Source organism: Oncorhynchus masou, chromosome 16, assembly GCF_036934945.1.
Source record: "Oncorhynchus masou masou isolate Uvic2021 chromosome 16, UVic_Omas_1.1, whole genome shotgun sequence".
In the NCBI taxonomy this organism is placed as follows: Eukaryota; Metazoa; Chordata; class Actinopteri; order Salmoniformes; family Salmonidae; genus Oncorhynchus; species Oncorhynchus masou.
In genome coordinates this window covers 48,124,596-48,139,149 of record NC_088227.1, presented here as the reverse complement: position 1 = coordinate 48,139,149, position 14,554 = coordinate 48,124,596, and the positions used below count along the sequence as shown (strand labels likewise).

Here is a 14,554-nt window from a genome sequence, read left to right as displayed (position 1 = left end):
TGGTCTCTAAACATGGATGTGGTCTCTAAACATGGAGGAGACGTGGTCTCTAAACATGGAGGAGACGTGGTCTCTAAACATGGAGGAGACGTAGTCTCTAAACATGGATGTGGTCTCTAAACATGGAGGAGATGTGGTCTCTAAACATGGAGGAGACGTGGTCTCTAAACATGGAGGAGACGTAGTCTCTAAACATTGGGGGAGACGTGGTCTCTAAACATGGATGTGGTCTCTAAACATGGAGGAGACGTGGTCTCTAAACATGGGGGAGACGTGGTCTCTAAACATGGGGGAGACGTGGTCTCTAAATATGGAGGAGACGTGGTCTCTAAACCTGGAGGAGACGTGGTCTCTAAACATGGAGGAGACGTGGTCTCTAAACATGGATGTGGTCTCTAAATATGGAGGAGACGTGGTCTCTAAACATGGAGGAGACGTGGTCTCTAAACATGGATGTGGTCTCTAAACATGGAGGAGATGTGGTCTCTAAACATGGAGGAGACGTGGTCTCTAAACATGGAGGAGACGTGGTCTCTAAACATGGGGGAGACGTGGTCTCTAAACATGGATGTGGTCTCTAAACTTGGAGGAGACGTGGTCTCTAAACATGGAGGAGACATGGTCTCTAAACATGGGGGAGACGTGGTCTCTAAACATGGAGGAGACGTGGTCTCTAAACATGGATGTGGTCTCTAAACATGGATGTGGTCTCTAAACATGGAGGAGACGTGGTCTCTAAACATGGAGGAGACGTGGTCTCTAAACATGGAGGAGATGTGGTCTCTAAACATGGAGGAGACGTGGTCTCTAAACATGGAGGAGACGTAGTCTCTAAACATGGGGGAGACGTGGTCTCTAAACATGGATGTGGTCTCTAAACATGGACGTGGTCTCTAAACATGGAGGAGACGTGGTCTCTAAACATGGAGGAGACGTGGTCTCTAAACATGGATGTGGTCTCTAAACATGGATGTGGTCTCTAAACATGGAGGAGACGTGGTCTCTAAACATGGAGGAGACGTGGTCTCTAAACATGGATGTGGTCTCTAAACATGGAGGAGATGTGGTCTCTAAACATGGAGGAGACGTGGTCTCTAAACATGGAGGAGACGTGGTCTCTAAACATGGGGGAGACGTGGTCTCTAAAAATGGATGTGGTCTCTAAATATGGAGGAGACGTGGTCTCTAAACATGGAGGAGACGTGGTCTCTAAACATGGAGGAGACGTGGTCTCTAAACATGGAGGAGACGTGGTCTCTAAACATGGAGGAGACGTGGTCTCTTAATATGGAGGAGACTTGGTATCTAAACATGGAGGAGACGTGGTCTCTAAACATGGATGAGACGTGGTCTATAAACATGGAGGAGACGTGGTCTCTAAACATGGAGGAGATGTGGTCTCTAAACATGGATGTGGTATCTAAATATGGAGGAGACGTGGTCTCTAAACATGGAGGAGACGTGGTCTCTAAACATGGGGGAGACGTGGTCTCTAAACATGGAGGAGACGTGGTCTCTAAACATGGAGGAGACGTGGTCTCTAAACCTGGAGGAGACGTGGTCTCTAAATATGGAGGAGACGTGGTCTCTAAACATGAAGGAGACGTGGTCTCAAAACATGGATGTGGTCTCTAGACATGGAGGAGATGTGGTCTCTAGACATGGAGGAGATGTGGTCTCTAAACATGGAGGAGACGTGGTCTCTAAACATGGAGGAGACGTGGTCTCTAAACATGGAGGAGACGTGGTCTCTAAATATGGAGGAGACGTGGTCTCTAAACATGGAGGAGACGTGGTCTCAAAACATGGATGTGGTCTCTAAACATGGAGGAGACGTGGTCTCTAAACATGGAGGAGACGTGGTCTCTAAACATGGATGTGGTCTCTAAACATGGAGGAGATGTGGTCTCTAAACATGGAGGAGACGTGGTCTCTAAACATGGAGGAGACGTTGTCTCTAAACATGGAGGAGACGTGGTCTCTAAACATGGATGTGGTCTCTAAACATGGAGGAGACGTGGTCTCTAAACATGGAGGAGACGTGGTCTCTAAACATGGAGGAGACGTGGTCTCTAAACATGGGGGAGACGTGGTCTCTAAACATGGAGGAGACGTGGTCTCTAAACATGGATGTGGTCTCTAAACATGGAGGAGATGTGGTCTCTAAACATGGAGGAGACGTGGTCTCTAAACATGGAGGAGACGTAGTCTCTAAACATTGGGGGAGACGTGGTCTCTAAACATGGATGTGGTCTCTAAACATGGAGGAGACGTGGTCTCTAAACATGGGGGAGACGTGGTCTCTAAACATGGGGGAGACGTGGTCTCTAAATATGGAGGAGACGTGGTCTCTAAACCTGGAGGAGACGTGGTCTCTAAACATGGAGGAGACGTGGTCTCTAAACATGGAGGAGACGTGGTCTCTAAACATGGATGTGGTCTCTAAATATGGAGGAGACGTGGTCTCTAAACATGGAGGAGACGTGGTCTCTAAACATGGATGTGGTCTCTAAACATGGAGGAGATGTGGTCTCTAAACATGGAGGAGACGTGGTCTCTAAACATGGAGGAGACGTGGTCTCTAAACATGGGGGAGACGTGGTCTCTAAACATGGATGTGGTCTCTAAACATGGAGGAGACGTGGTCTCTAAACATGGAGGAGACGTGGTCTCTAAACATGGAGGAGACGTGGTCTCTAACCATGGAGGAGACGTGGTCTCTAAACATGGATGTGGTCTCTAAACAAGGATGTGGTCTCTAAACATGGAGGAGACGTGGTCTCTAAACATGGAGGAGACGTGGTCTCTAAACATGGGGGAGACGTGGTCTCTAAACATGGAGGAGACGTGGTCTCTAAACATGGATGTGGTCTCTAAACATGGATGTGGTCTCTAAACATGGAGGAGGCGTGGTCTCTAAACATGGAGGAGACGTGGTCTCTAAACATGGAGGAGATGTGGTCTCTAAACATGGAGGAGACGTGGTCTCTAAACATGGAGGAGATGTAGTCTCTAAACATGGGGGAGACGTGGTCTCTAAACATGGATGTGGTCTCTAAACATGGACGTGGTCTCTAAACATGGAGGAGACGTGGTCTCTAAACATGGAGGAGACGTGGTCTCTAAACATGGATGTGGTCTCTAAACATGGATGTGGTCTCTAAACATGGAGGAGACGTGGTCTCTAAACATGGAGGAGACGTGGTCTCTAAACATGGATGTGGTCTCTAAACATGGAGGAGATGTGGTCTCTAAACATGGAGGAGACGTGGTCTCTAAACATGGAGGAGACGTGGTCTCTAAACATGGGGGAGACGTGGTCTCTAAACATGGATGTGGTCTCTAAACATGGAGGAGACGTGGTCTCTAAACATGGAGGAGACGTGGTCTCTAAACATGGAGGAGACGTGGTATCTAAACATGGAGGAGACGTGGTCTCTAAACATGGATGTGGTCTCTAAACATGGATGTGGTCTCTAAACATGGAGGAGACGTGGTCTCTAAACATGGTGGAGAAGTGGTCTCTAAACATGGAGGAGACTTGGTCTCTAAACATGGAGGAGATGTGGTCTCTAAACATGGAAGAGGCGTGGTCTATAAACATGGAGGAGACGTGGTCTCTAAACATGGATGTGGTCTCTAAACATGGATGTGGTCTCTAAACATGGAGGAGACGTGGTCTCTAAACATGGATGTGGTATCTAAATATGGAGGAGACGTGGACTCTAAACATGGAGGAGACGTGGTCTCTAAACATGGAGGAGACGTGGTCTCTAAACATGGAGGAGATGTGGTCTCTAAACATGGAGGAGGCGTGGTCTATAAACATGGAGGAGACGTGGTCTCTAAACATGGATGTGGTCTCTAAACATGGATGTGGTCTCTAAACATGGAAGTGGTCTCTAAACATGGAGGAGACGTGGTCTCTAAACATGGAGGAGACGTGGTCTCTAAACCTGGAGGAGACGTGGTCTCTAAACATGGAGGAGACGTGGTCTCTAAACATGGATGTGGTCTCTAAATATGGAGGAAACGTGGTCTCTAAACATGGAGGAGACGTGGTCTCTAAACATGGATGTGGTCTCTAAACATGGAGGAGATGTGGTCTCTAAACATGGAGGAGACGTGGTCTCTAAACATGGATGTGGTCTCTAAATATGGAGGAGACGTGGTCTCTAAATATGGAGGAGACGTGGTCTCTAAACCTGGAGGAGACGTGGTCTCTAAACATGGAGGAGACGTGGTCTCTAAACATGGATGTGGTCTCTAAACATGGATGTGGTCTCTAAACATGGAGGAGACGTGGTCTCTAAACATGGAGGAGACGTGGTCTCTAAACCTGGAGGAGACGTGGTCTCTAAACATGGAGGAAACCACATCCATGCACGTTTAACCATCCAACTCTGCCCTCACGCACGCTGGTTTGGTGCTTGTTCACTGGTAAAACTCACCCTACTTATATCAGATATACATTAGAATTAGAATTGCAAATAAACAAGTAACACAAAAGTTATTGTTTATCTGTGAAGAGCCTCAGTCAAAGAAATCATCAATTTCGATAATAAAACGTTCTAGTGGCGCCCTCTTGTGGTGAAATGCGATATCGCCATAAACTGCACCAGCAACGTCTTATCTGATTCTTCAACAGCAACCACGGCGAAGTTCTGAGATGGAAATCCAGCGAAGGATGATCCGATCCAGAAGAACGGTCACGGCACCACTGTAACAGTATAACTTCAGACCGCCCCCTCCCCCATGCCCGGGCGCGAACCAGGGACCCTCTGCACACATCAACAACAGTCACCCACGAAGCATCGTTACCCATCGCTCCACAAAAGCCGCGGCCCTTGCAGAGCAAGGGGAACTACTACTTGAAGGTCTCAGAGCAAGTGACGTCACCGATTGAAACGCTATTTAGTGCGCACCGCTAACTAAGCTAGCCGTTTCACATCCGTTACACTGGGTCGCTCCTCTTTTCAGTTTGCTTCAGCTAGCGACTGGAACGAGCTGCAACAAAACACTCAAACTGGACAGTTTTATCTCCATCTCTTCATTCAAAGACTCAATCATGGACACTCTTACTGACAGTTGTGGCTGCTCTGTGTGATGTATTGTTGTCTCTACCTTCTTACCCTTTGTGCTGTTGTTTGTGACCAATAATGTTTATACCATGTTTTGTTGCTACCATGTTGTTGTTATGTTGTGTTGCTGACATGTTGTAGTTATGTTGTGCTGCTGCCATGTTGTTGTTATGTTGTGTTGCTGACATGTTGTAGTTATGTTGTGCTGCTGCCATGTTGTAGTTATGTTGTGTTGCTGACATGTTGTAGTTATGTTGTGCTGCTGCCATGTTGTAGTTATGTTGTGCTGCTACCATGTTGTTGTTATGTTGTGTTGCTGACATGTTGTAGTTATGTTGTGCTGCTACCATGTTGTTGTTATGTTGTGTTGCTGACATGTTGTAGTTATGTTGTGCTGCTGCCATGTTGTTGTTATGTTGTGTTGCTGACATGTTGTAGTTATGTTGTGCTGCTACCATGTTGTTATTATGTTGTGTTGCTGACATGTTGTAGTTATGTTGTGCTGCTGCCATGTTGTTGTCTTAGGTCTCTCTTTATGTAGTGTTGTGTTGTCTCTCTTGTCATGATGTGTGTTTTGTTCTATATTTTAATTACATTTATTTGTATCCCCAGCCCACCGTCCCCAAAGGAGGCCTTTTGCCTTTTGTTAGGTCGTCATTGTAAATAAGAATTTGTTCTTAACTGACTTGCCTCGTTAAATACTGCTACTCTGTTATTATCTATGCATAGTCACTTCAATAACTCTACCTACATGTACATATTACCTCAACTAACCGGTACCCCCTGTATATAGCCTCCACATTGACTCTGTACCGTAACACCCTGTATATAGCCTCCACATTGACTCTGTACCGGTACCCCTTGTATATAGCCTCCACATTGACTCTGTACCGGTACCCCCTGTATATAGCCTCCACATTGACTCTGTACTGGTACCCCCTGTATATAGCCTCCACATTGACTCTGTACCGGTACCCCTTGTATATAGCCTCCATATTGACTCTGTACTGGTACCCCTTGTATATAGCCTCCACATTGACTCTGTACCGGTACCCCTTGTATATAGCCTCCACATTGACTCTGTACCGGTACCCCCTGTATATAGCCTCCACATTGACTCTGTACTGGTACCCCTGTATATAGCCTCCACATTGACTCTGTACCGGTACCCCTTGTATATAGCCTCCACATTGACTCTGTACTGGTACCCCCTGTATATAGCCTCCACATTGACTCTGTACCGGTACCCCTTGTATATAGCCTCCACATTGACTCTGTACCGTAACACCCTGTATATAGTCTCCACATTGACTCTGTACCGGTACCCCCTGTATATAGCCTCCACATTGACTCTGTACCGGTACCCCTTGTATATAGCCTCCATATTGACTCTGTACCGGTACCCCCTGTATATAGCCTCCACATTGACTCTGTACCGGTACCCCCTGTATATAGCCTCCACATTGACTCTGTACCGGTACCCCCTGTATATAGCCTCCACATTGACTCTGTACCGGTACCCCTTGTATATAGCCTCCACATTGACTCTGTACCGGTACCCCCTGTATATAGCCTCCACATTGACTCTGTACCGGTACCCCTTGTATATAGCCTCCACATTGACTCTGTACCGGTACCCCTGTATATAGCCTCCACATTGACTCTGTACCGGTACCCCTTGTATATAGCCTCCACATTGACTCGGTACCGGTACCCCCTGTATATAGCCTCCACATTGACTCTGTACCGGTACCCCTTGTATATAGCCTCCACATTGACTCTGTACCGGTACCCCTTGTATATAGCCTCCACATTGACTCTGTACCGGTACCCCCTGTATATAGCCTCCACATTGACTCTGTACCGGTACCCCTTGTATATAGCCTCCACATTGACTCGGTACCGGTACCCCCTGTATATAGCCTCCACATTGACTCTGTACCGGTACCCCTTGTATATAGCCTCCACATTGACTCTGTACCGGTACCCCTTGTATATAGCCTCCACATTGACTCTGTACCGGTGCCCCCTGTATATAGCCTCCACATTGACTCTGTACCGGTGCCCCCTGTATATAGCCTCCACATTGACTCTGTACTGGTACCCCCTGTATATAGCCTCCACATTGACTCTGTACCGGTACCCCCTGAATGTAGCCTTGTTATTGTTATTTACTGCTGCTCTTAAATTATTTGTTATTCTTATGTCTTGCTTTTTTTAAAACTTTTTTTTGTAAGTATTTTCGTAATGCTGGTTAAGGGCTTGTAAGTCAGCATTTTACTGTAAGGTCTACACTTGTTGTATTCGGCGCATGTGACAAATAACATTTGATTTAATAAAGGTTAAAGAAAATAAATACAAAAATTCCATAACACCCCCCCCCTCCCCCACACACACACATACTCCACAGGACTAGATGAGCTAACACAGGAAACTCACGGACCAATCAGAGAAGAGCTACAGGCAGAACACTGATCCGCAGATGACAGACAACACCTGGTATTGTAGAGGTGTGTGTGTGTGTGTGTGTGTGTGTGTGTGTGTGTGTGTGTGTGTGTGTGTGTGTGTGTGTGTGTGTGTGTGTGTGTGTGTGTGTGTGTGTGTGTGTGTGTGTGTGTGTGTGTGTGTTCTCACCCTGGTACTGTAGAGGAATGTCTATCTTGGGTCCGATGACGTAGTGTCCTTCTTCCAGAGAGAGAGCGGTGACGGTGGTCCACTGACGACACGAGTGGAGCACCACCATATCATCCTCACACAGACCATCTACACACTCCCCTAGAGACCCAGACACACAAACACACACGTTACAAACATCTACACACTCCCCTAGAGACCAGACACACAAACACACACGTTACAACCATCTACACACTCCCCTAGAGACCCAGACACACAAACACACACGTTACAACCATCTACACACTCCCCTAGAGACCCAGACACACAAACACACACGTTACAAACATCTACACACTCCCCTAGAGACCAGACGCACAAACACACATGTTACAACCATCTAAACACTCCCCTAGAGACCCAGACACACAAACACACACGTTACAAACATCTACACACTCCCCTAGAGACCAAGACACACAAACACACACGTTACAACCATCTACACACTCCCCTAGAGACCCAGACACACAAACACACACGTTACAAACATCTACACACTCCCCTAGAGACCAGACACACAAACACACACGTTACAAACATCTACACACTCCCCTAGAGACCCAGACACACAAACACACACGTTACAAACATCTACACACTCCCCTAGAGACCCCGACACACAAACACACACGTTACAAACATCTACACACTCCCCTAGAGACCAGACGCACAAACACACACGTTACAAACATCTACACACTCCATTAGAGACCAGACGCACAAACACACACGTTACAAACATCTACACACTCCCCTAGAGACCCAGACACACAAACACACACGTTACAAACATCTACACACTCCCCTAGAGACCAGACGCACAAACACACACGTTACAAACATCTACACACTCCCCTAGAGACCCAGACACACAAACACACACGTTACAAACATCTACACACTCCCCTAGAGACCCAGACACACAAACACACACGTTACAAACATCTACACACTCCCCTAGAGACCCAGACACACAAACACACACGTTACAAACATCTACACACTCCCCTAGAGACCAGACGCACAAACACACACGTTACAAACATCTACACACTCCCCTAGAGACCCAGACGCACAAACACACACGTTACAAACATCTACACACTCCCCTAGAGACCAGACGCACAAACACACACGTTACAAACATCTACACACTCCCCTAGAGACCCAGACACACACGTTAAAACCATCTATACAAACCCCTAGAGACCCCGACGCACAAACACACACCTTACAACCATCACAGGTGTGACTAATTCCCTAATTACTGTGCTCTTAATTGTGATACTGTTAACGGATTGATTCATTGAGAGCGTGTTAACTGATTGATTCATTGAGAGCTTGTTAACGGATTGATTCATTGAGAGCTTGTTAACTGATTGATTCATTGAGAGCGTGTTAACTGATTGATTCATTGAGAGCGTGTTAACTGATTGATTCATTGAGAGCTTGTTAACTGATTGATTCATTGAGAGCTTGTTAACTGATTGATTCATTGAGAGCGTGTTAACTGATTGATTCATTGAGAGCGTGTTAACTGATTGATTCATTGAGAGCTTGTTAACTGATTGATTCATTGAGAGCGTGTTAACTGATTGATTCATTGAGAGCTTGTTAACTGATTGATTCATTGAGAGCTTGTTAACTGATTGATTCATTGAGAGCGTGTTAACTGATTGATTCATTGAGAGCGTGTTAACTGATTGATTCATTGAGAGCTTGTTAACGGACTGATTCTGAAAGTTTGTTAACGGATTGATTCATTGAGAGCTTGTTAACGGATTGATTCATTGAGAGCTTGTTAACGGATTGATTCATTGAGAGCTTGTTAACGGATTGATTCATTGAGAGCTTGTTAACGGATTGATTCATTGAGAGCTTGTTAACGGACTGATTCATTGAGAGCTTGTTAACGGATTGATTCATTGAGAGCTTGTTAACGGATTGATTCATTGAGAGCTTGTTAACTGATTGATTCATTGAGAGCTTGTTAACGGATTGATTCATTGAGAGTTTGTTAACGGATTGATTCATTGAGAGCTTGTTAACGGATTGATTCATTGAGAGCTTGTTAACGGATTGATTCATTGAGAGCTTGTTAACGGATTGATTCATTGAGAGCTTGTTAACGGATTGATTCATTGAGAGCTTGTTAACGGATTGATTCATTGAGAGCTTGTTAACGGATTGATTCATTGAGAGCTTGTTAACTGATTGATTCATTGAGAGCTAAGGTGCAGGTGACCTGGGATAGGTGTGGCTGCCCAGGGTAGAGATGTGGCTTCCCAGGGGAAGGTACAGGGTAGAGGTGTGGCTGCCCAAGGGAAGGTACAGGGGAGAGGTGTGGCTGCCCAGGGGAAGGTACAGGGTAGAGGTGTGGCTGCCCAAGGGAAGGTACAGGGTAGAGGTGTGGCTGCCCAGGGGAAGGTACAGGGAGAGGTGTGGCTGCCCAGGGGAAAGTACAGGGTAGAGGTGTGGCTGCCCAGGGGAAAGTACAGGGTAGAGGTGTGGCTGCCCAAGGGAAGGTACAGGGTAGAGGTGTGGCTGCCCAGGGGAAGGTACAGGGGAGAGGTGTGGCTGCCCAAGGGAAGGTACAGGGTAGAGGTGTGGCTGCCCAAGGGAAGGTACAGGGTAGAGGTGTGGCTGCCCAGGGGAAGGTACAGGGAGAGGTGTGGCTGCCCAGGGGAAAGTACAGGGTAGAGGTGTGGCTGCCCAGGGGAAAGTACAGGGTAGAGGTGTGGCTGCCCAAGGGAAGGTACAGGGTAGAGGTGTGGCTGCCCAGGGGAAGGTACAGGTGAGAGGTGTGGCTTCCCAGGGGAAGGTACAGGGTAGAGGTGTGGCTGCCCAGGGGAAGGTACAGGGTAGAGGTGTGGCTGCCCAGGGGAAGGTACAGGGGAGAGGTGTGGCTGCCCAGGGGAAGGTACAGGGTAGAGGTGTGGCTGCCAAGGGAAAGTACAGGGTAGAGGTGTGGCTGCCCAAGGGAAGGTACAGGGTAGAGGTGTGGCTGCCCAGGGGAAAGTACAGGGTAGAGGTGTGGCTGCCCAGGGGAAGGTACAGGGTAGAGGTGTGGCTGCCCAGGGGAAGGTACAGGGGAGAGGTGTGGCTGCCCAGGGGAAGGTACAGGGAGAGGTGTGGCTGCCCAGGGGAAGGTACAGGGTAGAGGTGTGGCTGCCCAGGGGAAGGTACAGGGGAGAGGTGTGGCTGCCCAGGGGAAGGTACAGGGAGAGGTGTGGCTGCCCAGGGGAAGGTACAGGGTAGAGGTGTGGCTGCCCAGGGGAAGGTACAGGGGAGAGGTGTGGCTGCCCAGGGGAAGGTACAGGGGAGAGGTGTGGCTGCCCAGGGGAAGGTACAGGGAGAGGTGTGGCTGCCCAAGGGAAGGTACAGGGTAGAGGTGTGGCTGCCCAGGGGAAAGTACAGGGTAGAGGTGTGGCTGCCCAAGGGAAGGTACAGGGTAGAGGTGTGGCTGCCCAGGGGAAGGTACAGGTGAGAGGTGTGGCTTCCCAGGGGAAGGTACAGGGTAGAGGTGTGGCTGCCCAGGGGAAGGTACAGGGTAGAGGTGTGGCTGCCCAGGGGAAGGTACAGGGTAGAGGTGTGGCTGCCCAGGGGAAAGTACAGGGTAGAGGTGTGGCTGCCAAGGGAAGGTACAGGGAGAGGTGTGGCTGCCCAGGGGAAGGTACAGGGAAGAGGTGTGGCTGCCCAGGGGAAGGTACAGGGTAGAGGTGTGGCTGCCAAGGGAAGGTACAGGGAGAGGTGTGGCTGCCCAGGGGAAGGTACAGGTGAGAGGCGTGGCTGCCCAGGGGAAAGTACAGGGTAGAGGTGTGGCTGCCAAGGGAAGGTACAGGGTAGAGGTGTGGCTGCCCAGGGGAAGGTACAGGTGAGAGGCGTGGCTGCCCAGGGGAAGGTACAGGGTAGAGGTGTGGCTGCCCAGGGGAAGGTACAGGGTAGAGGTGTGGCTGCCCAGGGGAAGGTACAGGGTAGAGGTGTGGCTGCCCAGGGGAAGGTACAGAGGAGAGGTGTGGCTGCCCAGGGGAAGGTACAGGGTAGAGGTGTGGCTGCCCAGGGGAAGGTACAGGGTAGAGGTGTGGCTTCCCAGGGGACGGTACAGGGGAGAGGCGAAGCTGTGGTTTTGCCAGGAGAAGTATGACTTAATGATGATGACTTGAGTTACTTCCTCTCACCACTGTTGAGCTGGTGGTAGCTGTTAATGCTGACTACTGGACTTGAGAAAATTCCACTTGTGAGCTGTGACTGTTCTTCCACTCAAACCCAATCTTAAAGAACATGTAGCCTGTGGCAGCAGTGTTGTCCAGAGCTCACCATGTAAACCTAGGGGGGTGTAGTCAGATCTATGGTACCAAGGAAGGTGTGGTCAGATCTATGTAAACCTAGGGGGGTGTTGTCAGATCTATGTAAACCTAGGGGGGTGTAGTCAGATCTATGGTACCTAGGGGGGTGTGGTCAGATCTATGGTACCTAGGGGGTGTAGTCAGATCTATGTAAACCTAGGGGGGTGTTGTCAGATCTATGTAAACCTAGGGGGGTGTTGTCAGATCTATGTAAACCTAGGGGGGTGTAGTCAGATCTATGTAAACCTAGGGGGGTGTTGTCAGATCTATGTAAACCTAGGGGGGTGTTGTCAGATCTATGTAAACCTAGGGGGGTGTTGTCAGATCTATGGTACCTAGGGGGGTGTTGTCAGATCTATGGTACCTAGGGGGGTGTTGTCAGATCTATGTAAACCTAGGGGGTGTAGTCAGATCTATGTAAACCTTGAGGGGTGCAGACAGATCTATGTAAACCTTGAGGGGTGCAGACAGATCTATGTAAACCTAGGGAGGTGTTGTCAGATCAATGTAAACCTAGGGGGTGCAGACAGATCTATGTAAACCTTGAGGGGTGCAGACAGATCTATGTAAACCTAGGGAGGTGTTGTCAGATCAATGTAAACCTAGGGGGTGTAGTCAGATCTATGTAAACCTAGGGGGTGTAGTCAGATCTATGTAAACCTTGGGAGGTGTCATCATGGGGGGGCGCTTTTTGTCCAGTGTAAAATGCCTCAAACCTGGCGTTCGGTTTCCTTGCGCTGCTCGTTAGTATTCAGAACACTCACCGGCAGATTACAGAATTTACATATGAAAAGCAGAGCAGGACTTTAGCGACACAACAGACACTTTGTGGTGGTTTGGCCATACTGTTAAATAACAGACTTGCTACCGTGAGGGGTTAAATTGAAGCTGCTGCAACAAGTCTTCTTTATTACAGACCGAGTAGTCTACATACCAGTAGACCTGCCCAGACGTTTACACGTTTATAAACTATTTGTGTCCAGTGCTGCTTCTTTAGTGTCCAGTTCCCGTTCCAAACTCTCCTAATTCAATCAATCATTATTATTCTCCACACGGATTATACTGTTATAGAGCCAGTTTAGTGTTTAGGAAGGAATATTGTGTTAAGATAGAGAAGATGGTGTAGTAGGCTAAGAGAAGGATGGATAGAGGAGTCAGTGAGGTGTGTCCTCGAAGGTCTTACCAGGCGCCAGGCGGACCAGACAGGGCAAGCGGACCTTACTGACCACAGCATCTAACGGAACCGACACGGAGCTCCAAGACACCTCCGACAGGCTGGTCCAAAGCTTCTCCATCATATCTCATACTGGCACTACGTCATCACACCCCACACCGGGAGAGGTCCGGGATGGTGCAGCTCTTCGCTCAGTCTCACCATTTTTTGGAGAGCGAGAGAAAGTTGATTTGAGAGAAAGTGCACGGGAGGTGTGGGCGGGGGAACTAGCGAGCTCTGTTCCTGTTCTCTCTCTAAGCGTCACTCCCTCCCCTCGAACAGCCAATCATTGACTCCAGCGGATTCTCCAGGCCGGTTGTTTACTGAATGAGCTCCGCCGGGAGAATTGACAGGCTCAAACCAACTGCCTCGCGAGGAAGCGGGCTGAAACCTGTGCGGCGGTGAATGACTCTAATGGAATCTAAATATCAATCTTGGTTTCTATTACACACCTCAATGAACACTTTTAAATTATACAGTATTTGAGCTAAACAAAAATTACATTTTCCTTCAAGTATAATTTTTTGCGATAGCTAATTGTACTGTGCGTATTACAACAAAAATAGTTAAATACATGTCATTTTCTCCTTGAAACATTTTATTGAAAAACTGCAGAATTCCATTCATTCCCATGGAGGACTGCTCCTACCATGTCCAACCGGTGGCTTCAAAGCCTCTCAATGGCCAATACACAGTAATCCAGGGTTTATGTAGGTAATTGGTTTCTGAGTTCTACTGCAGACCTGTTTCTACATAGTGAAATACAACTACAGAGAAGTAATGTTGATTTCACTCCAGCCAATCACAAAGTAAATTACCCAGCCATCACCTTTGTCTTGAGACATGCAATGGAGATCTCAAGATACTTACATGTCTCAAAACGCATCTTGAAGAGATTTCCAGAGACAGCCTGTCAAGACACTAATGCCATGTCTTGAGACATTTTATGTACAGTGCATTCAGAAAGTATTCAGACCCCCCTTGATTTGTTCCACATTTTGGTACGTTACAGCCTTATTCTAAAATGGATTAAATAGTATTTTCCCCTCATCAATCTACACACAATACCCCATAATGACATCACAATAATCCATAATGACATCACAATAACACATAATGACTAAGTGAAAACAGGTTTAGACATTTTTGCAAATGTATTACAAATAAAAACAGAAATACCTTATTTAGTATTCAGACCCTTTACTATGAGACTTGAAATTGAGCTCAGGTGCATC

The 14,554-nt window shown here is 47.8% G+C and overlaps 1 protein-coding gene across 1 annotated transcript in view; it reads right to left on the bottom strand.

The window, feature by feature from the left end:
* gareml (GRB2 associated, regulator of MAPK1-like) overlaps positions 1-13,529 on the bottom strand; it is a 63,773-nt gene extending 50,244 nt beyond the window's left edge. Inside the window, exons 1-2 of the mRNA XM_064990460.1 lie at positions 13,290-13,529; positions 7,716-7,856 (exon numbers count right to left, since the gene is read on the bottom strand). Of these exons, the coding sequence (XP_064846532.1) occupies positions 7,716-7,856; positions 13,290-13,404 (256 nt within the window). The 5' untranslated portion in view covers positions 13,405-13,529. The remainder of the gene's footprint in view (positions 1-7,715; positions 7,857-13,289) is intronic.
* Positions 13,530-14,554: the final 1,025 nt, after the last annotated feature.